We start from the raw sequence: 25522 nt of genomic DNA, 5'->3' as shown, positions 1-25522 counted from the left end.
ACTGAAACCGTACATGTCTAACTCTATTTGATGGCTTTATATTTCTTCTCTCAGCTCCTGAATGTCTGTTGGTCTGCGGTTGATCTTACAAATCATCTGAGCTCAGTTGTGCCGTGTGCAGTATTTATATTTGCATGAGTGACGTGAAGTGTCCCAGTGAGCTCTGATAAACATCCACCAACACTGTGGTAGTTACCAGTAATATGTCACACAAGTGTGGCCATTGGCTCTTTACAGGAAGTTTCTGTTTTCTCTTTTCTATCATCAATCCATCAGTTCTCTTTCCTGTCAATGAGGCACAACTGCAGTGAAGTGAGACAGGTGAGCTTCTGTCAAATCCAGTAGCAGAGATGTCCTGTGAGCTATAACTTCGAGGAGGAAGCTGCTGCTTAACATCAAACCAATTAGTAGTAAATCTGTGGATTAGAGGCAGCAGCTGATCTGCTGTTAATGGGATCAGAGCTGATCTGAGGGTTTAGGATGACGTGTTGAGCTCGTTCGCTCACATTCACACCTCGCTGCTTCCTTTTACAGGAAAAATACCAGTGCAGCCGGACCGCTGTGCTCATCTGATGGTTTTATGTTAATATTTGGTTGTGATTTGATGGCAGACCCCTCTGCCCCCCAGCAGGTATGGACTGTCCTGATCTGCAGCTCGGCATTATGGGTCTGAAACTAGGAGTTCTGTCCGAGTCACGTTCAGCTGCCTCCTTCTGGAACGGATTAAAAGTCTGAAACTCTGTCGGATTCTCAAATTGCTAAACAAAGGAAACTGTTTTGTGGTCGATATCTGAAGTCCAGTGTTTGTTGATTTGACTTTAGCGTTGTGATCACAGCCAGAGGTGAAAAATGCCGTTCATGACGGTGAAGTTTGACCTGCCGAAGCGGGTGAAGCTGGCTCAGGGTCTATGGATGCTTTACTGGTTCTCGGTCATGGTGGGGATCCTCATCTTCAGCCTCGGCATCTTCTTCAAGATCGAGCTCCGGAAGAGAAGTGAGATGATGGACAACAACGAGAGCCATTTAGTGCCCAATCTGCTGATCTTGATGGGCATCTTGGCCTGCGGGGCCAACGCCTTTGGCGGTAAGGTGTGCCACGACTCTCTGGACCCGATCAAGTTTGCCAAGTGGAAGCCGATGCTGAAGCCGTACCTACTGATGTGCTGCGGCTTCAACGGGCTGCTGCTGCTGACGGCGCTGCTCTGCTTCCTCATGCAGTTCGCCATGTACCTGACGCTGGCCGAGGGCCTGAAGAACAGCATCAAGTTCTACAAAGACACGGACACGCCGGGACGCTGCTTCATGAAGAGGACTCTGGACATGACGCAGATTGAGTTTCGCTGCTGCGGGAACAACAACTACAGGGACTGGTTCGAGGTCCAGTGGATCAGCAACCGCTACCTGGACATGAGCAACGACGAGGTTAAAGAGTGAGTACGACTTTACCTTCAGGCAAGATAGACAACTGCCCCCAACGAAAAGGTTCCCAAACAGCTACAGATTTATTATGATGTTTAGATGTAAAAAATATTGAATTATGTTACTGTTGTAACTCACTGTACCACTGAAATAACTTACAAAAGGATCCCAAAGCACTTAAAAAGCAATGCAACTTCATTTACCTGACAGATAACTGCATCAGAATTAAAAGCTCCACCTGGAACAGATTTAAGTACATTGTGCAGATAACACCTCTCTGTCACTTTCACTTTTCACTTGTAGTTTTACATAAGAAAACAGTTTTGTGTACTTGTTCCACCACTGCCAATACCAATATTCCCAGTTAGAGAAAGGGAGAAAAATAAAGCAAGACAGTGTTTGCCTGAAGCCACCAAATCACTACATCCACCGTCTGCATGCATCAGTCTGTTAGACATGAAATGATTAGTAGTTCAGTCTGTCGGAGCTAAACACAAACTGACCAAACATTTTAATAAATATCATGTGATCCTCACTGTTGTTTCTCTGAATTCGGGCACATTTATGTCTCAAGAGGTCATGGAGAGTACCAGCACAGATCTCCTCTAAGCTTCCTAATGACTTTTCAGGGAAGAGAAAAGCCTGATCTTTAAGATTCCAGAGTCATTTCTTCTTCTTCTTCAGGTGCATTTTTCAAGTGATTCACACTAAAACTTTCGGCACTCAGAGGGGAGAGTTGTGTCTTTTTAAAAGGGTCAGTGAAGGATGACTGATAATTAAGGGAATTAAGGAGGTGAAAGTTACCGTGCAGGAGGTCGATGAACTGGCTTCTCCTCCTAAGTCCATAATCTGTCAGGATCTGATTTCCGACCCGCTGCAGCTTACACATCTGCTAACATGACAAGGTTAAACTAAACCCAACAACTGATTCCCTGATCAGAGAGGTGAAAGTCTGACCGAGACGATATCTGATCATTACAAACACTTAACGGGTGAACAGATATGATCACCAAGAATCACCAAAAAGTGTCAAAAGTGATGTAAGTCATAACTCATCAGCAGCTGACATGTTGTATGTCCATGTTTGAATGCCGTGTTTCTGTCTTAATGCACTTAAGAGAGATTTCTCTTTCTCTCTCTCTCAGATTATTATTTTCCATGATCCAATTTGAACCTGCTGTCAACCACAGGCCCCGCCCATTGCACTCTCAGGCTCCTCCCCCTCACAGAACAAACCAGTGACATCACAAAGTGCATTTTACGTTGTAGTTATATGGCATGTGTCTTGACAAGAAGGCTACCAGGGCCCACAAAAAAAAAGATTATGTTTTTTTTTTTTTTGCTTTACTAAAGATGATGATGTCACTTTAATATCTCATCATCTATTGGTCAGATGAAAAGTCCAGATCTCACTCATGCTCTCCAGAGAGTGAATCTGTTAGATTTTAATGATGTGATGATGTTTCCTGTAGCGCCATCCTCAGGACAAACTTTACATGTTTAACTCCACAGCTAATGAGACTCTGAGAGCAGATAAATCAACAGGATATTGTGTCTGTAATTAACTCTGCAGCCTGCAGGGGGCACAAGCAACACCTGTGTGTTCTCATTCTTGGTGACATGGTGATTACTTACAGAGCTATCTGGAAAGCTAACTGCCAACGCTAGCAAGCTGTGAACCTGGCAACGCCAGTCAGTCAACAGTTCTATTGTCAAGATAACTATATGCTATTTATTGGTCAACACAGAGAATCGATGTGTCAAAATTCACCAAAGTTGAACTTGATGCAAAAGATGCACATGAATTTATTCAACCTGATTTTAAAAATTACAATTCGATTAAAGGACCAGTGTGTAGAATTTAGCAGCATCTAGTGGAACGGACTTGGCAGAAATGGAATATCATATTCATAAGTTTGTTTTAATTAGTGTATAATCACCTGAAAATAAGAATCGTTGTGTTTTTGTAACCTTAGAATGACCCTTCATATCTACAGAGGGAGCAGGTCCTCTTCCACAGAGCTCACCATGTTGCACCGCCATGTTTCTACAGTAGCCCAGAATGGACAAACAACACACTGGCTCTATAGAGGGCCTTTTGCATTTTGCTGCCACTGTAGGTTCTCCTACATACTTGGAAGGGGATGGAGAGGGGAAGGGTTGCACTAAATCCTACACACTGGTCCTTTAAAATGAACTGATTTTGTAGTTTTAAAAGCTGCTGTGGTCAAGCCCTCGGTCTGTTCTTGTTTTTTTGTCAACACAAGTGTTGGACAGGTTACTAAAGCATTAGTAACCTGTCCAATTAGTAAACATTATGACATCATTACATCATTAAAATCTAAGCAACATGTTAGCACTGTTGCTTGCTCACATTGACAGAGTGCGAGGATGTGCACGAGCAACAGGATGCAGTTCACTTAACAGCCACCGGTGTCATTAATGAGAAGGAATTTCATATTCTCACATATTGCTCCCTTAATAATAATACCTTTAATTTGTACCGCAATTTCATTTGTAGTGAATCTCAAAGTGCTACAGGATTAATAACATACAACACACAACATAAAGAAAATAATAAGAATTAAGACCAAAAAGCCTTCATGAATAGAAAGGTTTTTAGGCGTTTTTAAGTTTAAAGAATCTAGAGTCTGTGCTGCGCAGCACTCATCAAAAAAGTAATCACATTACTTTACTAGTTTAACAAACAGCAACAGTAATTCATTATGTTATCCATTGCTTTACTCAAAGGTTCCTTTAATTAATGTAAAAGCCTCCACAGTCACGCGTTTCATCATCTGTGTTAAACTGGTGTAGAAGAAGAAAAGGAGACGTGGTTTAACAAGCAGCCAGCCTACAGTCTGGAGGTATTTACTGACCATCGACAGACAGAAAGCCACCTTAAAGAGACCAAACTGATATCAACCCTCTGTCACACTGAAGACGGCAAACAAGTCAAGTCAACATCGTCGTCACTCACACTGCTGTTACTGAAAAAAGTAATCACATTAGTGCAACGAGTTACTAAGTTTAGAGCACCTTTCAACAACGAGGCAATTCAAAGTGCTTTACGTAAAACATAAAAGGCATCAAGACAAAATGTAAAGGAAACACAGGACGTTATAAAAAGACACATTTAATAAAATAGAAAATAAAAATAAGCTAAAACAGATATCTTTTTATTTATATTTCGCACTGTAATTTTTAAAGTCTCAAATTTGATTTAAAAAAAGTTAAAAAAAAAAAAAAAAAAAAAAGAGTTTTTGTCCAGATATGTGGAGCATAAAAACTGACTCTGATGCAAAAAAAAAACCAGACCTGTCTCAGAACACCTGTTTGGATGCTTCACAATGTAGCAGCAGATCAGAAATATATTTTGAACCATTCAGTGCTTTATAAAACCAACAGCAGTATTGTTTTACAGACAGGACAGCGGTGTAAAGAAGTACAAAGTAACGCCCAACACCGTTAACCTAATGAGATCAGCTCCACGGGGCTCAATCACAGATGCATATTGAAATAGAGGCATTTCAGACTGATTTGTGATACATTCAGAGAAATAAATACATTCCTCTTACTGGAGAACCCTGTTGAGCAAATAGCAGATCTGACCTTTGAGGGGACTGAGAGCTGGAGAGTCCAAAATGGTGTAACCCTTACCCTAACTTTGTATAGCACATTTAAAACAGCCACAGTTGACCAAAGTGGTGAGCAGGCGCATATACATAAATATAAAAGTAAATAACAAATAAGAATAAAAGAAAACAATAAACATAATAATAATAACATTATTGCAGCACAGTAGAAGATGAAGTCAGGGTGTCAAGCTCAACTCAAACTGAATACCAATGAGAAGAGGTGGGTCTTCAGCAGCGACTTAAAGGTTTCTAGGGTCTGAGCAGTTCTTATATGAATAGGTAAGCTGTTCCAGAGATTAGGGGCAGCCACTGCAAAGACCTGGTCGTCTCTATTTTTGTGCCTGAATCTCAGAACATCCAAGAGCATCTGGTTGGTCGAACTCGGTGCCCTAACTGGAGTATGATGATGCAAGAGTTCTGCTAGATGAAGTGGCGCCAGTCCATTTAAAACCTTAAAAACAAGCAATAAAATCTAAAAATCTATCCTGAAGCCAGTGGAGAGAGGCCAATACTGGTGTTATGTGGTCATGCTTTGTTTTTCCAGTTAGAAGACAACTGCAGACGTTAAAGAGACGACTGTTCTAAACCCACATACAAAGAATTACAATAGTTTAACCGAGAGGTAATAAAAGCAGGAGAGAGAGATAGACCTTTACCTTGGCTAAAAGTCTTAACTGAAAAAAGCTAGTTTAGACAACTGAACTAATCTGTTTATCAAATTTGAAGGAGCTGTCACATCTAGATTCTTAACAAAAAGATTGACTGTAAGAAGCTAAAGGGCCAAGAGCACCATCAGAGTCATCCAAACATAATGATCTCAGTCTTATCTTCATTAAGATTGAGAAAGTTTAAATCCATACAAGTTTTGATATCTAAGCAGTTCAGTAAAGGCTGCATTGAATCTTTACTTTTTGTTTTTATAGGCAGATGTATTTGTATATCATCAGCAAACAATGAAAAGGAGAAGAATAAAAACGAATATTATCTTTCTTAAAAATTGACTCCAAGGGCGGCATATACAATGAAAAGAGGATGGGGCCCAAAATGGAGCCTTGAGGAACCCCACAAGTAAGTGGGACTGCAGTTGAGGAATAGGTGAACTAGGTGAACCGAGAAACTCCTCTCTGTCAGGTATGACCTTTGATGCCTTCGCACTGTTCAAGATGTGATAAAAGGATCCTATGATCCACAGTGTCAAAGGCAGCAGTCAGGTCTAAAAGCACCAGAAGAGCTGTTTCGGTACTTTAATGTATTTTCACAGGTAACATCCAGTTTTATTGAACCTCCTCTGTGGGGATAAAACATGTTTCCACAAAAGAGACATGGTTTATACACAGTTATGAGACAGTACACCATAATACCAATACAAGTTTCCGTCACATTCTTGTGGGACAAAAATATTCAGATAAAAACCTGAAAGAATCTGTTAGATTGTGTTTTTAATGGAGGTGATCAATCCCTGGATTCATGATCCAACCTGAAGGTCTTCATCATCTACAAGTGTGTTTCAATCCTCCTGTTTTTATGCACATTTGCACTCAATTTGCACATTAAAAACATAAGTGGAAATCTTATAAATAAAGTTTCTCAAATGTGACGATTTTCCATTTTTCTTTGTCATATGACAGTAAATTGCATAGCTTAAGGTTTTGGACAGTTAATGATACAAAAATGAGAAATTATTAATGCAGTTTTTCACTATTTTTATCATTTGATACAGAGAAAATAATCATCAGATTAAATAATAAATAAAATAATTGTGAGTTGCAGCCCTGAAATCATGCCGTACATGAATCATGTGACTTAAACGTCAGTGAAGAGCTGAAAACATCAGATCTGTGTGGAGCGATGATGAGGAGACTGTAACCTTCCTCACATCAATACATGAAATAAATAGAAATGTCATATTTCCATCATGTTTTCCATCGTTTGAGCTTTGACTGTCGCTCTTTTAATGACGTCGTCTTGTTGTGTCTCTTCCTCTGCAACGGTTTAATGGCACCGACTGGAGAATTGGCGCCACCTGCTGTTTACCTCCTAATGTTCACACAACAGGAGTGGATGGAAACAAACATTCACTACATTTTCTTTATATCTGTTAAAGCTGCATTTTAGTGGATGGACCCAGCCAGGCAGTGTGTCTGACCTCTCTCTTCCTTGTTTGTCCTGCAGTCGTGTCCTCAGTAACGTGGAGCAGAAGTTCCTGATGGACAGCGTCCCGTTCAGCTGCTGTAACCCCGGCTCCCCTCGGCCCTGCATCCAGCATCACCTGACCAATAACTCCGCCCACTACGACTACGACCACCGTACCGAGGAGCTCAACATCTGGACCCGGGGCTGCCGCGAGGCCCTCTTCTCCTACTACAGCAGCATGATGAACAGCATCGGAGCACTCATCATCGCCACCATCCTCCTGGAGGTAAGAGTTAGAGGCTTCAGCCAATCAGAATCCAACAGAACAACAAACCATTGAGTTTAGTTTGATGAGTCAGTGCAGTTTTGTTGGATCTTCTGACAGAAAAGACAAAGACCCACATAATCAGCAGCAGGATCGATCGTTGCGACAGCTGTCTGAAACCTGAAACCACCTGTGATGGACAAACAAGGGTTTCAATGCGCTCAAACTCGTCTCCGGGTTCTTTCCTTCTTCTTCTCTGAAGGAGGGTGTGTTTGTGTCTTCATCTGTGTTCAACTCAAATACTGTTCTTTCCTGCTACCAGCTGGTTGATGATGTAAACTTTACCTCCGTAGTCATACCTGCTGATCATGTGTAGAGAGAAAAGATGAGCATTGGACAGGATGGCCAGGGGGCGGGACTTTCACAAAGGAACAGGCAGAGAATTTTATATAAAAAACAGTTTTTTGTTAGACATATATGTATTGGCTGACTAAGGTGAAAACCAGATCTGCGACTCACCTGCTGCTGGTCTGAACTTGTTTGTTCAGAGTAGAGTCCGACTGATATCAGGGAGTGAAAACTTCCAATATTGATATGTCCCTTTAATGTCAAAACTTCACTGGGAATTTAATAACTATAAATAACTACAAATAAAATGCTGCCTATATAACTTTAAAACATGAAAAAATATTGGCACGTATCGGATAACATATATGCCGATCCTGATATATTTGGGTTAGGCCAATATTGGCCAATAATATCAGCTGACCAATATATCGGTCACGCTCTAGTTCAAAGTGAACAAGTTCAAACTTGAAAACCTCGGAGGACTTTCTTCTCGAGGTGAGCGCAGGATAAGTTCTGTTCTTAATCTTGTGATTTAAAGGAAGATAATCGTAGAACACCTGCAGTCAATTAACTGAAGCGACCTGAAATGCACCAGGTTAATAGTGTAATTGATTAGCAAGTGATTAGCGTTAGCTCTGCAGGAGGAGAGCTGATGGACAAAAACCAAATTCAACTCTTGACATGGCATACACCAGACTCCACATGGAAAAAAGTAGTTTTTTAAATAGTTTCTAATTTCATTTATATAATTTGCAGATATATTTTACCAGTTTTTGCAGCACAGGTCACTAACCGATTTAAAATATATATTTTAAATCTTTATGTGAATTAGATGTTTTACACACAAACCTGGTTTTTGCTTGAATTCCAGTTTCTTGTGTGTTGAGATGGTTTAAAGAGAAGTCAGTGGTTTGTCTTCTGGTTTTATGAGATATTCTTCAGAATCCTGAGGACATGATTTTGATCTGTGACGTCGATGGGAGACTCGTGCTGCTGTGATTCAGGACTCGCTGGTGATCGCTGGTGATCGGTGGTGATCGGTGGCTGAGGTGGCAGCGCGTTAAGCTGCCGATCGGTGGTCAGGCTCACTAAAGGATCAGGAACTATTCTGGGGGGGGTTAATCTTCCTGCAGCGGCAACAGGTTGCATTCTGGGAAGATCAAGGATGAGGGACAGTTCCTGAGAGTGAAAAGAGATTCAGTATCTGGGTCAAAACAACAAGTTTGACCTGAAGCGTGACGACAAGCACTGGATTTAAAAACAACATCCTGAACTCAATCACTCTGAGCTCTGCATGTTTGTTACTGAACCTGGAACCTGTAGCTCCTCTACTGGTGTCTGAGAGCACTGTGATTGGCTGCTGGCTCCCCAAAATCAGAGATGGGGGATAATTTAAAAGTTATTTCTGTAAGTAGACTTAAAACAGCTCATCCATACCAAAGCTCCATTCAGTCAGGATGAAAATCACTCATGGTTCTGGAAGGCGTTTTAATAATGTGGAAATGAAAGGATCATGGACGTTCAGCAGGACAAAGTCAAAAGTTTCCCCATGGGGAGAGAGTTTAAGGCAAAGATACTGCATGAAGTCATAACTCAAATCTGAACACACAAACATCAAACACATATTGATATCATTTAGTGTGACTTAAACTTCCTGAAGATATCATTATCTCTGATGTCCATCACCAATAAACCTCCATAAATCCACTTAGAAACCAGAGAAAGAGGCTGCAGAACCTGCCTGAGAATCATCACATTTTAAAGTTTTCTGCAGTATCACAGTGATCCAACTTTAATGGAGCCTATTTGACTAAATGTAAACAAATCTGGCGTCTGAAAGAGAAGAGCAGCTTCTACCTGCAGCTGACGTTATAACAGCACATCTGATGAGCTTTTATGGGGTCTTGCTCTCCTGATGATTTTATTTTTGTTATGTTGTTGAGGAGGGTTGAATCTAGGGGCAACTGGACTCGGTTGTAGACCTGGTTGGACTTTGTTCAAGTATCTATAATCAAATCCAGTCGCCCTGATTCAACCCTGCTTGGATAACCATGACCTGGATGACTGAGAACCTTCGCTGACATGTTTGCATCTGTCCGATTAGCAAAACAATTTTCAATCTGAGCTGATGAAATGCAGTTGAAGGAAAAAATGGAGAGATCGAATTTAAAATACAAGGACATCGCTCATCAGCAGAACTAATCTGCTGTCAAGCTGTTGTAGTTGTGTTATGTAGAGAAAACAGATTTAATATTGAAAATATTTAAGGTTCAGGAGCAAAAACACACCGTCAGGACATCCGAACTCGGTGAAACGTCCCTTTAAACAAAACTGTTAAACTAATCCATCCATGATGATATATGAAATATAATATGACACATATACTAACCCTGTGTGTGTGTGTGTGTGTGTTTTTGTGTGTGTTTCAGTCGGTGGACATGGCGGGGTTAAAGTACCTCAGCACAGCTCTGGAGACGATGGCCGACCCAGAGAACCCGGAGTGTGAGAGTGAGGGCTGGCTGCTGGAGAAAGGCGTGAAGGAGACGTTCGCCGAGCTGCTCTCCAAGATGAAGACGCTGGGGAAGGCCAACCAGGTGGAGGAGGGCGGGGAGGGGCAGGAGGCCACCTGAGAGCCCCGCCCACCATAAAGGACTGGGGTCTCCCCCCGCTCCTCCTCCTCCTCCTCCCTGCCGCTGCCACCGTCTCTTACCTACACAACAAGGAGTGAGGCAGGAGGGGTTTTCACCATGTTCTGTACATACGCCATCATACGTGTGTTAAAATGCTAATTACACACACACACACACACACACACACACACACACACTCGTTCAAAAGTGAACAAGTCATTTAAACTTACTGTGAACGTTGATGTTTTCCACTGTGTAAATATGTTGAACAGAGTTTATTTTTAAACAGGGAGGAACAGAAACCTGCTGTATATAAAACATCTGGGTTGGGATTCAAATTATATTAAAATGTTCAATTAAACTCTGCCCCTCTCCCCACCCTCCCCCACGTCATTAACGCTTCCTGTCAGACGGCCAGAAAGAGTCAACGCCAGAGCCCGACTGATACAACCGATCACTGATCATTTAGAAACTGCATCAGTGACGCAGTTTGTCCAGCAGAGAGCGCTGCGAGCAACAATCACAGCAGCAGATTATACCAAAAATATATATCTTAATTTGAGGGATTCTTGCAAAACATGTCAGTGAATATATCATCATTATTCCTGTTTTTACTTCCAAATGTTGACATTCGTATCAGTCGGTCTCCGGTCTTTCTGTCGCCATCAGACCTCTGACACGGTGGGCTGACACGGAAACAGACAGCTGAACATCAGTGGCTGTAAAATAAAAAAGATGCAGCAGTACCACTCCTGACCCGCAGTGGCAGCACTGAGCTCTTCCATCATGCAGCTTCTTTAATTTTGTTTGGACATGTCTTTTTAATTTGAATACTTTGTTTTTTTTTTTGTCAAATTATGACTTTAATTCTTTCTTAATACTTTCACACAGTTTGTTTGTGTCTTACGAGGTTCTTATTTCTTTAGTTGATGGACCAAAGCTAACATCTGTAAACAGAAGCACGTGATTGGTAGAGCTGGTTGGGGGGGACTGAGCCTGGCAGACTGAGTTCAAGGCGAGACCACAGCAGCCGTCTGGTTCCCTGTCAGAGCGATGCTCGTCCAGACTGAAACAAGAACGTTTTTTTTTACTCCAAAGTTGCAGCCAAACCAACACACACGCTTTGATGATAAAATTTCATCTTCTTCAAACTGTAAATTGATATTTAGCGTTCCATCAGAGAGTGTGTGTGTGGATCTGGTCTGTGTTCAGACAGTTTTACAGAGTTCAGCTGTATAGTGATTAAAGGGTGAGTTTAAAGAGAAAATCAGTTTTCAGTGACAGGTTGTAATATTTGTAATTTGTTTTTTTCTTTCTTTGTAACATGGAGAGTTGTGATGTTTTCAGCCAGTTGTTGTGGGTTGGTTGGAGCTTGTAGTCGCTCCACTGTGTGTGATAAAATCTATAAAGAGATTGTGACTGACACCAAACTGTCTGACTGATCTTTTACATCACTGTTATACATTATGTACTACATTATGTGTTGTTACAATAGCTGCTGAAGACTCTCAGCATCACATCTGTGCTGACATGTAAAACACAAGTATATACAGGTGTATACACAGGCATATATAGTGTAGAGGTATATACAGAGATAACGTATATGCAGGTATACAGGTGCACACTGTACAATATAGAAAATAATAACTTTTAAATTCATTCAATGTTGTACAGACAGACACATCCTTTCCAGCTACCGTCTTTGTTTGGAGGAAACATTTTGAGTCGCAATGTGAGCAATTTGTCAAACTTTTTTTTGTCACGGTGCAACAAACTGAATATTTTTTCATCCTTCATTCATTCATTTCATTCAGAGAGAAGTTCTGAGAGGACCTTCAACAAATTTAGATTTAAATTTAGTTCAGTAAACTTATATTTTTAAGGCAACAGGGAAACCATCTTACAGTATCTTATAGTAATTTACAGTGTGTTATGGTGCGTTACAGTTTAGTTTTTTACAATGTGTTCAGTTTTTTTGCAGTGTTTTACATTGTTAGTGTCTTAAAGTATTTTTCAGTTTCTTACAGTGTTTTTACAGTGTCTTGCAGTGCAGCATTTGTAGTGTGCAGCGTTTTTAGTGTGCGGTGTTTTAGTGTGCAGTGTTTGTGTGTAGTGTTTTAGTGTGTAGTGTTTTAGTGTACAGTGTTTTTAATGTGTAGTGTTTTAGTGTGCAGTGTTTTAACAGTGTACAGTGTTTTTAGTGTGCAGTGTTTTTAATGTGTAGTCTTTTAGTGTGCAGTGTTTTTAATGTGTAGTGTTTTAGTGTGCAGTGTTTTAACAGTGTGCAGTGTTTTAGTGTGCAGTGTTTTTACAGTGTGCAGTGTTTTTAGTGTGCAGTGTTTTAACAGTGTGCAGTGTTTTTAGTGTGCAGTGTTTTTAATGTGTAGTCTTTTAGTGTGCAGTGTTTTTAATGTGTAGTCTTTTAGTGTGCAGCGTTTTTAGTGTGTAGTGTTTTAGTGTGTAGTGTTTTTAGTGTGCAGTGTTTTAGTGTGTAGTGTTTTAGTGTGCAGTGTTTTTACAGTGTGCAGTGTTTTAGTGTGCAGTGTTTTTACAGTGTGCAGTGTTTTAGTATACATTGTTTTTACAGTGTGCAGTGTTTTTAGTGTGCAGTGTTTTTACCGTGTGCATTGTTTTTACAGTGTGCAGTGTTTTAGTGTGCAGTGTTTTTAATGTGTAGTCTTTTAGTGTGCAGTGTTTTAGTGTGCAGTGTTTTTAGTGTGTAGTGTTTTTAGTGTACATTGTTTTTACTGTGTGCAGTGTTTTTAGTGTGCAGTGTTTTAGTGTACATTGTTTTTACTGTGTGCAGTGCTTTTAGTGTGCAGTGTTTTTACAGTGTGCAGTGTTTTTAATGTGTAATGTTTTAGTGTGCAGTGTTTTAGTGTGCAGTGTTTTTAGTGTGTAGTGTTTTTAGTGTGCAGTGTTTTATTGTGCATTGTTTTTACAGTGTGCAGTGTTTTTAGTGTGCAGTGTTTTTACAGTGTGCAGTGTTTTAGTATGCATTGTTTTTACAGTGTACAGTGTTTTTAGTGTGCAGTGTTTTTACCGTGTGCATTGTTTTTACAGTATGCAGTGTTTTAGTGTGCAGTGTTTTTACCATGTGCATTGTTTTTACAGTGTGCAGTGTTTTTAGTGTGCAGTGTTTTTACAGTGTGTAGTGTTTGTAGTGTGCAGTGTTTTTACAGTGTGCAGTGTTTCTAGTGTGCAGTGTTTTTACAGTGTGCAGTGTTTTTAGTGTGCAGTGTTTTTACAGTGTCTTGCTGTATCTTCAGACAGAACATTAAGTAAATAAGACAACAGAAATACATGAATTTGCCAGAGGAGGTGAGAATTGACCCAATACGCACCTGCACAAAACAAGACAATGTTTCAAGTTGAGTGAAATATTTGCATGTATCCTGGGAGAACGTGATCTTGTGGGATGGCATATAAATAACATGCCACTTTAAGGATTCTTTGCGTGTCATGAGTTTTGGATAAATTGTAATCTATGGATTGTTTTGTTTGGAAGATCCATAAACAAACAGGGGGTTGGAATAATCCAGCTCATGACAAATGCATGCATGAGTTTCTCTGAGTCAGATTGAGAAAGAAAGCCTCTGATACTGGAAATGTTTCTGAGTGGGAAAAAGACAACCTTGGTGATGCTGTTGATATGATCTGTCCATGATTACTCCTAGGTTTTTAATCTGTTTACTTGTTTTTAGTGATCTGGACTCCAGGTACTTGCAGACCAGTTGTCTCTGGGCTTTAGCACCGACAACCAAAATCTCAGTTTTCTCCCTGTTCAGCTGAAGGAATTTGCTGCCATCCAGTGGTTGATTTCATCCAAGCAGCTGACTAGAGAGTTTATGGGTTAGAAGTCATCGGTGGATAGTGAGATGAGAAGCTGTGTGTCATTGGCATAATTATGGTAGCTGATGTTATGTTTGCTGATAATGTCACTAAGGGGAAGTTACTACAGGTTGAATAGAAGAGGACCCAGGATGGAGCCCTGTGGGACCCCGCACACTAATTTGTGTCTGTTAGAGTGGAAGTCCCCAAGTGTGACAGTGAAATCTCAATTATGCAAGTAGGATTCAAATCACTGGAGAATCGTGCCAGAGAACCAGTTTCTTAGCCTTTCCAGAAGAATCCCATGATCGACTGTGTGAAATGCAGAGCTCAGGTCTGGGAGTATTAGGACTGAGTCACTATTGATCTTCATATCATTAACAACTTTTAGAAGAGCAGTTTCTGTACTATAAGATGTGCAGAAGCCAGACTGGAATTCATCATAAATACTATTATCTGTAAGACAGCAGTTTAGTTGCTGATATACAACTTTCTCAATGATCTTACTCAGGAAGGTGAGCTTGGAGATTGGCCTATAGTTGCGAAGTGGATTTGGGTCCAGGTTAGGGTTAGGGTTCTTTTTTAGAAGTGGTCTAATAGCAGCGGTTTTCATGCAATGAAGAAAGACACCAGTCTGGAGGGAACAGTTATTATTATTATAGTTATTATTATACTATTTACAGGATTTCATCTGTTAAAAAATTTAAATAAAATTTTAAAAAAGCATTTAAAAAAGGATGCTGGAAGTGGATCAAGGGGACTGTTAGAGGACGTAAGACAATTTATAGCATCAGTGAGATCTCTGTGCCTGATTTTAAGAATTTTGTCATTAAAAAATGATGCAAATTCATTGTCTTTGGCAACTGAGAAAGTATCAGAAGAAACAGCAGGGGAGGGGCTCATAGTTTATCAGTGTTCGATAAGAGTTGAGAAAGATTCTTTTCTGGCCGGTTTCAAGCTTCTGTTGTAGTTCCTGATGGTGTTTTTGAAAATGTTCTGGTCTACATGCAGTTTTGATTTTCTCCACCTCCTCTTAGCTTTACGGCAGTCTCATTTGAGCTGCTTTATGGTCTCAGCATTTCTCTACGGGGCTTTATATTTGCTAGAGATTTTTCAGATCTTAGTGGTGCAGCATGATACCGTCTAACAGCAGAGAATTAAAGCGATCGGCGAGGTCATCACAAAAGCATCGAGGTGAACTTTGCACTAAGAAAGTGAGTTTGAAAAGAGTGCAGTGATGTTTTGCAGGAGTACCGTTTCTTGACATGTCCACTGGTGATAGCTCGATCAGCAGCTAAGAGTGCACTGAAGAATGTAATGGTCAGTAATGGTCCAACAGTGCAACATCACTGACTGCACTCAGCACCCGCATTAATGACAAGGTCAAGTATACTGGATGGTGAGTTGGCTCCTTAACATGTTGGGTCAAGTCAAATGACAGTAACTCATCAACACAGACTGTGGTGTACCCTGTGGAACCATCAATGTGGATGTGGAAATCACCAAAAATAATTACTTTGGAGTACTCATATTTGATAGCAGTTCTGCAAATCACTCATGAGTTGTATTTAGCTGGTCGGTATATTATCAGAAGCAGGACTGACATCTCACGCTGTAGACTGACAGCAAGATACTCAAAGCTTCTGGTTCTCTCAAAGTGAGACCCGAAGACAGTTTAAAGAATCAGAGAAAACGGCTGCTACTCCCCCACCTCGTTTTCCCTGCCTTGCATTGTGCAGAAAGTTATAAAATGAAAAAATGATTTGAATCAAGCCATGTTTCAGTAATAAAAAGAGCATCAAGATCATTATCCTCAATAAGTCTGCTGACCATGAATTACTCATTGGTCAGAGACATTCAATAAAGTAAATTAAGAGCATGTTAGGTAGTATGATTGAGAATGATGGGGATGAGGTTATCAAAATACCTCTATTTATGTTAACTGACCTATCAGAAATAATCACAGAAATAGCAGGTTGCCTCCTCTTAATGAGCCAAAATCACCTTATAAAAGAGGAGAAAGTCACATTATATTGATGTCACTTCATCTGTCACTCAAATGTAACTGTAGATCAGACCGGCAAATATGGGTACTTTGCAAAACGTCATGGCCACGCCTCTTTTCGGGGGGATAGAAAACATTAGAGCCTTTAGATATTAACCCTTTCATGCATAGTGGTCACTACAGTGGACAGCTATTCAAAAGCCGTTTTCTTATATATGCATGGGTTTTAATGGTATAGTTGCACATCAGCCAACACAATGGACTCTAGTGTGTCATCCCATACGCTGCCATCCACTGGCCACTGACTTTGTAAGTGCAACACAAATTTCTCAAAACCAAGATGGCCGCCTGCCAGCCGGAAATGCTCCACAGCTCAGGAATATCTTGCCAATCCTTCTATAGTTATAGACCCTTGCAGGTAAATAAAATGTTGTAACATCAAGTAAAAACTAAGGAGTAATACAATTGTTAAAATTTCCAAGTATTGATTTTATGTTGGGAGAAAGTGACGATTAATCATCTGTCTACTAAGTTGGACAAACTCCTTGAAAAATGCGTGTTTAAAAAAAATGAACTTCAAATATTTTTTTTTCATGCCTAAAGAGGAATAAAAACATCCTGAGTGAGGTTATTATAATTCATGCATGAAAGGGTTAATGTAGTTTGCTTAGCTGAGAACTTTGACAAGTTACCTTGCTCTAATAAATTAAGGTTGTTTGGTCACCCGTCATGCCCGGACACATTGCTTACATTGACATCTACACATTTTTTGTTAAATTTAATACTCAGTCTTAACTAGTGAAGAGTAGTTATGTTACTTTGTAAGTTATAAAAGAGAGACATTACCAGTTATATATACATGGGAAGACACTGGTGCCATAGCTTCCCCTCCTTATCTTGTCTCCACATAGCTTGAAGCCATAAAACTTTCCTTTTTGGATCCTTTTTCTTTTCCAGGAAGGATGGGGAACCAGAGATCTGGATTCATGTGTTTATTTGTTTTACAACCTGCTACACAACAGCTTTTTGGCATTTTCCTGTTTGAGGGAGCAGCCTTGGTGCTTGATGACACAAGCCGGACAGGTCATAGGTCGCTTTTGGTGACTGAATTTATGACCTAAATGGTGTGAAATGACTCGCGAAAAGAAATGCATAGTGATGACTTAAGAAACTGGCATGTTATTCATAAGCCTTTTGGTGAATCTGCTTCATAAATGTACAGAGATGAGAGGAAAAAGGAGACTGGAGGGAAATAACAGAAAGAACCAGAGTCTCAGATGAGTTCAGAGTTCAGCACAAACACACAGAAACTCTCCCTCAGACACACACTCACTGTATTTTGGCCGTTTGGGGGCGAATAAACACCAACGTTCCAGCAGGAGCAAACATTCGCTGTGTGTCTGAACACACCTTCACAGTGTTTTAAAGTGTGCAGGTTGTTAACAGCAGCTGAGCAGATAAATAGAGTTAATCAGCTCAGAGGAACAGATTAACTCTGCTAATGTCAGCTGATAGCAGCCATGACGCAGAGGGGCCGCGGGGGGCCTGAGGTGGGTGGAGCCACGGCCAAGTCGTTTAAAGGACAAGTTCACCTTTTTTTTTTTTTTTTTTTAATATACTGTGTTTGTATTATTTTTTGGGGGGGGCATAAAGAGAATACAAACAAACAAACAGCACAACCATATTAATAACAATAACCACATATACATAGTAAATAAAGGAATATACACAGCAAGGTGCTTTACACTGGACACATTATTCCTTACCCTAAAAGATCTTATCAAACACACCTCGTCTGTTTTAATTGATAAATCTCTCCAGGCGTGAGGTGTGCGTGAGTCCATTTTCCACACTCGCAAGATTAACTTTTTTTGCAATTACCATTCAAAAAAAAACCAACCATTTTTTACAAACTTATTGGCCAAAGATGAGGAGCTTGTTACTCCAAGGATGCCTATGAGAGGATTAGGTTCCTAAAGCCTCAGAGAGACAAGACGCTTTTCCAGTATGTGTAACATTTACTGCATGACCAGAATTCTCCATTACTGATCACAGACTTACATTGATTACTCACCATTTTTTGTTTTTAAGGCAGAACTTATTAACATTTTTCTGATCCTTTACTACTTATTATACTGACAGTCTGTAGAAATGAACCAGCAGATGCAGTTAAACTCATTTTTTTTCTTCTCACTGTCAGTCAGATCCATCTTGTCAAATAAAATCAGGTTCAGCAGGTTTTACTGCAGCTAGATGTTCAAATTACTGGACCTGAATCACAGATGTTGGTTTGGTTTGAACTTTGGTACAGTTTTTCATCAGATATCCAATATGTATAATATAAGAATATATAATATATCTTTTCACATCATGTCCATCATCTTTACGCTGCTCTTAACGTGTCTTAAATGAATCCAACCTTCTGTCTTAACAAGCCAGTCCTGCTTTTGGCTTCATCAGTCTTAATCCACGTAACAGGGACAATCCACTCATAACTGGAGCCACATCCGTACAGCCACACGTGCACATAAAGGCAGAGTGGTGAGTTTAGCATGACAAAGCGCAATATAACACATATATATGAAGCAGGTTTGCATGAAAAATTGATTAAGTTTTTCCGACTTGAACAGTGAAGGTCTGCCCACTACAGAATCTGGATCCAACAGGAAGTGTTTCTGTGTGATTCTTCCAGTCCAGGTGTTGATGGTGACCACTGGGAACCCCATCTTGAGGATCCACTGGTTCATGATAACCTCCACAGAGCAGGGCAGCAGTATGTTTATCCAGTATTAATAATAGCATGAGTCTCCTGCTGATCTTCCTTATTTTGACACATTTCTTTAATATTTTTGTATTTCCTCAAGGCGCCGTGACTTCTAATCTTGGACCTGGAGACTTCCTTTAACCTTAAACCACCCTAAAGTTTTATGATTTTTATTAAGGGGACTTGCTTCTTGTCCGCAAAAAAGAGGCGAGTCCCCACAACATGAGGAATACAAGTACACACACACACACACACACACACAGCTGGACAAGCCTGTACTACTTATTGTACTATTCAGATATATGACTAAAAGACTTATACGGATTTTTCTCAGATTTGAACAATCAACAATTGCATTTTCATATCAATATTTTAAATGTATGATGCAGTAGCTTTAATGTGCTTCTCAGTTCTGTCTCTCTGTTCTTCTTTCAGTCTGTTGATTAAAACTCTCATAGTTTATAAAAATTATACTTCAACGTACATTTAAAGCATCTCATGAACTGACAGCCAGACATTTCACTGTGACATCAAAGCTCACCTGTATGTGCAGAATTTAATGATCAAATAAAATCATAAAGTTCACAAATAAACACATCAGATAGATGTTGTGGCCATTTTTGCATATAAATAATGTCATGTGTGTGTTGATCAGCTGACACTCTGCCTCTTAACAAACAGACCTGTGACCTGGTTGATGTTAAAATAAAACACACATCAGCTGAAATAGAAAATATAGTTATAATGAGTGTTTAAATTATTGTTAGTTCTGTGTTTACAATGTGAATAGGAGTCAGAGCTGCAGTTAAATTCATCCTGAGGGTTTATCAGATTATTTCACTCTGTAAAACTCCACTTTTTACAGAAAACACACAAAACGGCATAAACCTCACGGAACAGTTTGGGTTGAATCTTGTTTCTGGTTCTGATTTACAAAACTCTGAAACCAGCAGAGACTGAAAATAAACTGAAGGAAAAGATTAAACTATAAATAAACACTAATGATGTTAATGAACTGTACTGTAATCAGACACCGGCTTCTATGTCTCATGTAGAGATCCTGCAACTGCTCAGCAGGCCAATCACACGGCTCTTTACGGACTGTTGCTGGGCAGAATTCAGATTAGATCAGATTATCTTGGGAGATCATGAAGAACATCAGGTTAAAGCTGCAAGTCAGAAAAGAACAAGGAGTTAATTGGTGAGTAAGATGCTATTGGTCCAAAGAGCAGAGAGTCTAAACACATTTTCACTGTTAGATACTTAAAACTGTCCCTGACTCTGACGGATGTTTGTCCATAGACTCACTATAAGACCCTCTCAGAATATGAACATAAGAAACATAAGGAAGGGGTTGATGTGTATTAGTGAGACATATACAGGGATGTAGAGAGTTTAAGAATCCTAAATAAATGAACCGTGTACTTCACATACTGTTCTGCTTCCCGGCCGTACTAAATTCTTGTATTGAACTACAGGTTAGGGTTAGGGTCGCAACTGAAGAAAACTCTACAACTTCACATCTTCTTCTTCTCTTTTACCTGCATGTTTGTCGTGTACAGATACTGTTAGAACAAAATAATGACACTGTACATTGCAGCCTGTGATCTCAAGCATTATTGATTTTTACCACATTAAACATAAATATCAACATGTTACAAAAAAATCAAAGCATGTATATTGACCCTCTACCCACCCCTGCAAATTAAATTAAAATAAAAAAACTACAGCAGTGCATAGTCTCCATATAAAGGCTCCTAACCCTAACCCTAACCCTAACCCTAACCCTATCCCCTAACCCCAACCCCTACCCTTCCCCTACACTAACCCTAACCCTAACCCCTGCAAAATTAAATTAAAATTAAAAAACTACAGCAGTGCATAGTCTCCATATAAAGGCTCCTAACCCTAACCCTACCCCAACCCTAACCCTATCCCCTAACCCTAACCCCAACCCTAACCCTACCCAACCCTAACCCCAACCCTAACCCTATCCCTATCCCCTAACCCTAACCCAACCCTAACCCTAACCCCAACCCTAACCCTAACCCCTAACTCTAACCCCAACCCTAACCCTAACCCTAACCCTATCCCTATCCCCTAACCCTAACCCAACCCTAACCCCAACCCTAACCCTATCCCTATCCCCTAACCCTAACCCAACCCTAACCCTATCCCCTAACCCTAACCCCAACCCTAACCCTGCCCAACCCTAACCCTAACCCCAACCCTAACCCTAACCCCTAACTCTAACCCCAACCCTAACCCCAACCCTAACCCCTAACCCTAACCCCAACCCTAACCCTAACCCAACCCTAACCCTAACCCCAACCCTAACCCTACCCCAACCCTAACCCTACCCCAACCCTAACCCCAACCCTAACCCTAACCCAACCCTAACCCTAACCCTAACCCCAACCCTAACCCTAACCCTGACCCTACCCTAACCTTAACCCTAACCTTAACCCTACCTTAATCCTAACCCTACCCCAACGCTAACCCTAACCTTAACCCTACCCTAATCCTAACCCTACCCCAACGCTAACCCTAACCTTAACCCTAACCCTAACCCCAACCCTAACCCTGACCCTACCCTAACCCTAACCCTAACCTTAACCCTACCTTAATCCTAACCCTACCCCAACGCTAACCCTAACCTTAACCCTACCCTAATCCTAACCCTACCCCAACGCTAACCCTAACCTTAACCCTAACCCTAACCCCAACCCTAACCCTGACCCTACCCTAACCCTAACCCTAACCTTAACCCTAACCCTAACCCCAACCCTAACCCTACCCTAACCCTAACCCTACCCCAACCCTAACCCTAACCCTAACCCTGACCCACCCTAACCCTACCCCTACCCTAACCCTAACCCTAACACCAATCCTACCCTAACCCTACCCTAACCCCTAACCCTACCCCTACCCCAACCTTAACCCTAACCCTAACCCTAACCAGCAGAGTTCTCGTCTTCCTCTTCATGATATAAATCAGTTTCTCTAAAAAGTATGTCCATGCTCTTCCATAATAGTGCAATTATCCTTCTGGCTTGTAAAAGCCCCCAAAAAATTAATAAGCAGCAACTGTTGCAGAGTTACAACAAAGTCTTCTGGGTTTATTCTAAGACACACACACACACACACACACACATGCGATTTCAGTCAGAAAACACAGTAACTTTGGAAGATCTGCACATTGTTTGCTGAATCTTCATATAAACTACACCTGAACTTGAGTGAACAGCGGGGGGTCAGATGAAGGTCAGGAGCTGAATCTGAGTCACACAGAGATCAAAGTTCAGAGATTGAGGTTAGGTCAGATGTATGTGTGTGTGTGTGTGTGTGTGTGTGTGTGTGTGTGTATTCTTAGCAGCAGCTGTGATGAGATTAAAGTGAACTTGAGGAGGAGATTTACACTCTGATCCTTTTAACAAGGCACGCAACTCACACACATTTACTTGAGTACAGTTTTCAGTTACTTGTTCTTTACTCAAGAATTTCCATTTTATTCTATTTTATACTTCTACTACACTACATCTGTCACTCCATCCAGGACTTAACTGAGTTTTTTTGTGAATATTGCAGCCGAAAGTGTTTGATTTTGCAGCTGCTTTTCTCAAAAATTGCAGTGCAATTTGTAATATTTTATTTCTCTTTTTACAGTAAAATCGTGGGAGTTGGAGAAATTGTAAGCAAAGGAAAATAATTATTTAAAAACTGCCAATGAATCACTTCCTTAGATAAAAAGCATACAACATATCACAGAAACAACTGTACTGCTCATGTTTTAATGTAATTTCTGAACATGAGAACTATGGGCTCAAAGTTATACTGCCAATTAGTCCAAAAAAACCTGCTTGATAAGGTGGTTGATAAGCGTACCTGGTATCAGAACACCTGAGGCCAGTAATCAATGATTGACTCAGTAATCATGTTAGTAGATCTGCAGCTGCACGTCTTTGACATGCAGGTAAAGAGCTGTCAGCTGATCACCACCTGCTGGTGAGGTGGAGTCGAACAAACCTGGTAAACTCAGATGTGCAGTGAGGATGAACTGAAACTTCTTACATGAAGGTTGGAGATATGACATCTCCATCGTGGAGGCGTCTGCTGGGACTTGCGGCCAGAAGGTCGTCAGTGCTTATTCTGGCAGCAACCAAAGAACCTGCTGGTGGAAACAAGCAGTGAAGAAGGTCATCGAGCTGAAGATGGAGGCCTTTTGGGTTTTGGTTTGCTCAGTGACTCCTGAAGCTGCAGAAGGACTGAGGTGTATATTAGAGACTAAACAGTGAGGCGATGAGGAAACAGAAGCTGTAGATCAGAAAAAATGTGTTTTCATTGACCCAAAAATGCAGAAAACATTATCAACAAGTAAATAAGGTAGCATCTTCCAGCATTACATTTATAAAATAAACAAAACAGAAAATCCCAAATGAACTGTTAAATATCTACAGATTATCTCCATAAAGGGTTTTTTTTCTCCTCTCAGACTTTCTCCAGATAACTGTCTAATTTATAGCTTTCATATGTCATCATCCATATTTACAAAATCAATACCTGTTTTTAATCGTACTAAACAAAGTGTTGTGCAGTCCCCAATAAAAAGGAAAGTAGAAAACAAAATCTGCTTTTCTTCTTCTAGATGAACAAACAGTCCAGTTGCAACAGTCAGTAGTAAAACAGCAGCTGCTTCTTAGACGAATAATACCAAATAAAACCATATTCAGTGTTTATCTTAATAAATATATGTAGTTTGGGTTTATAAATACTGATGTCAATAGTGATATTGATCTTTCTAAACTCACTGATATGGACTCAGAGAGTGTTTACTGCCTCTGAGTGGTCAGCGTGAGTCACTACAACACTACATTACACTGATGTCTAACATAAGTCACACTTATTAGGATCAATATATAATAATCAATATTGATGACACCATGATGACAACAGTATGATGATAGTTTGAATAATATTCCAAGTCCACATCAAGCTCATAATACTTATGTACTTTTACTGCAATACTTTACGAGATGAGAGTGGGTCAATATTATTTAACTTAGTGTTGATTTATTGTATAATGTACAGTTTAGTTTTATATTTGAATCTGAATGAATGAAATAAATAAATGTCTGTGTGGACGTTTCATTAAAGTCTTTCACTCAGAAACATGTTTGTCTTCTTGTTCCTTCAGCTGGATGTTTTTTTGTTCTCTGTGCAGATTTGTTTTCACATTTGTCTGCTGAAAGTAGACAGTTTGAGGCGGGGCTTACAATCATGATTTGTGACATCACAAATAGTTTGGAGCCAATCGTGGTTCAATATTCAGGCCTCCAGAGCACAAACACCGAGAAGGAGGAAACATCTGGTGTCCAGCAGGAAAACTTTAGAAATGAAATATATTTGCATATTTAGAGTTTCTGACATTTTTAATGAGGATGAAGGAGTAATTCATCAAGACAACTGCACCCTCAGGTACAGTTATAGTGTTGTATTCAGAGGAGTGACTGAACGTCCGTGTTTGCGTGCTGAAAGATGACGAGCTGCTCTGACCGCAGGTGAAGATGTGTGAATGGACGTCAGGTTTAACTCTGCGTCATATTAACAGGAAGATCTCTGCAGAGTTGTGTGGGGTTTTTTTTTTTTTTGCAAAGAATGGCTTATTATGATACAGATTAAAAGACAAATTATTGTTCAAATTGTTATAAAAATGATGAGTACACTGTGTGTGAGCGTTACTATTTTACATAGATGACGATGAGCATCATCAGCTGACTCATCAGCTGAGGTTAAAGTTCAGTATTATATGGGGGACGTAGACGGACATGACGTTATCTATAAGTCTGTATTTGATAGATTAGGAAGAGAAGTGTAATAAACCCTGTTATAAACGCTGCTTCTTCTACAAGAAAATTCATTCTGTTAAATGTTGATACTTCGGCTCCGCTCTCTATTGTTTAACCCTTTCATGCATGAATTATAATAAGCCTCTTTAGGCATGAAAATAAATATTTGAGCATTTTTCAAGGAGTTTGTCCAACTTAGTGGACAGATGATTAATCGTCATTTTCTCCCAACATAAAATCAATACTTGGAAATTTTAACAGTTGTATTACTCCTTAGTTGTTACTTGATATTATAACATTTTATGTACCTGCAAGGATCTGTTACTATAGAAGGATTGGCGAGATGTTCCTGAGCTGTGGAGCATTTCCGGCCAGCAGGCGGCCATCTTGGTTTTGAGAAATTTGTGTTGCACTTACAAAGGCTGACCAGTGGATGGCAGCGTATGGGACGACACACTAGAGTCACCATTATAACCTCATGCATATATAAGAAAACAGCTTTTGAACAGCTGTCCACTGTAGTGACCAGTATGCATGAAAGTGTTAACGGTCATTCATGTCTCTTCCATCAACACGTTCTGAGTTCTTCATGTGTTTGTGAAGCTGAAGCAGGATTATTGATTAAAAACACAACAGAGGAAAC

The 25522-nt window shown here is 40.1% G+C and overlaps 1 protein-coding gene across 1 annotated transcript; it reads left to right on the top strand.

Moving 5' to 3' along the window:
- Positions 1-397: 397 nt before the first annotated feature.
- prph2b (peripherin 2b (retinal degeneration, slow)) lies at positions 398-11863 on the top strand. The gene is made up of 3 exons (XM_067610904.1): positions 398-1430; positions 7230-7476; positions 10233-11863. The coding sequence occupies exons 1-3, from the start codon at positions 850-852 to the stop codon at positions 10431-10433; spliced, it is 1029 nt and encodes a 342-aa protein (XP_067467005.1). The 5' UTR covers positions 398-849; the 3' UTR covers positions 10434-11863.
- The last annotated feature ends 13659 nt before the right edge of the window (positions 11864-25522 follow it).

Source organism: Thunnus thynnus, chromosome 14 (assembly GCF_963924715.1).
Source record: "Thunnus thynnus chromosome 14, fThuThy2.1, whole genome shotgun sequence".
Lineage (NCBI taxonomy): Eukaryota > Metazoa > Chordata > Actinopteri > Scombriformes > Scombridae > Thunnus > Thunnus thynnus.
The sequence above is the reverse complement of the archived record's forward strand: the minus strand, read 5'-3'. Positions and strand labels throughout refer to the sequence as shown.

What these genes read in the sequence shown, in the direction of transcription:
- prph2b (XM_067610904.1), top strand. Translation starts at nt 850, where the DNA reads ATGCCGTTCATGACGGTGAAGTTTGACCTGCCGAAGCGGGTGAAGCTG. An exon ending in AGCAACGACGAGGTTAAAGA is followed by an intron (nt 1,431 to 7,229) that starts GTGAGTACGACT and finishes TTTGTCCTGCAG; the next exon opens with TCGTGTCCTCAGTAACGTGG. An exon ending in TCGCCACCATCCTCCTGGAG is followed by an intron (nt 7,477 to 10,232) that starts GTAAGAGTTAGA and finishes TGTGTGTTTCAG; the next exon opens with TCGGTGGACATGGCGGGGTT.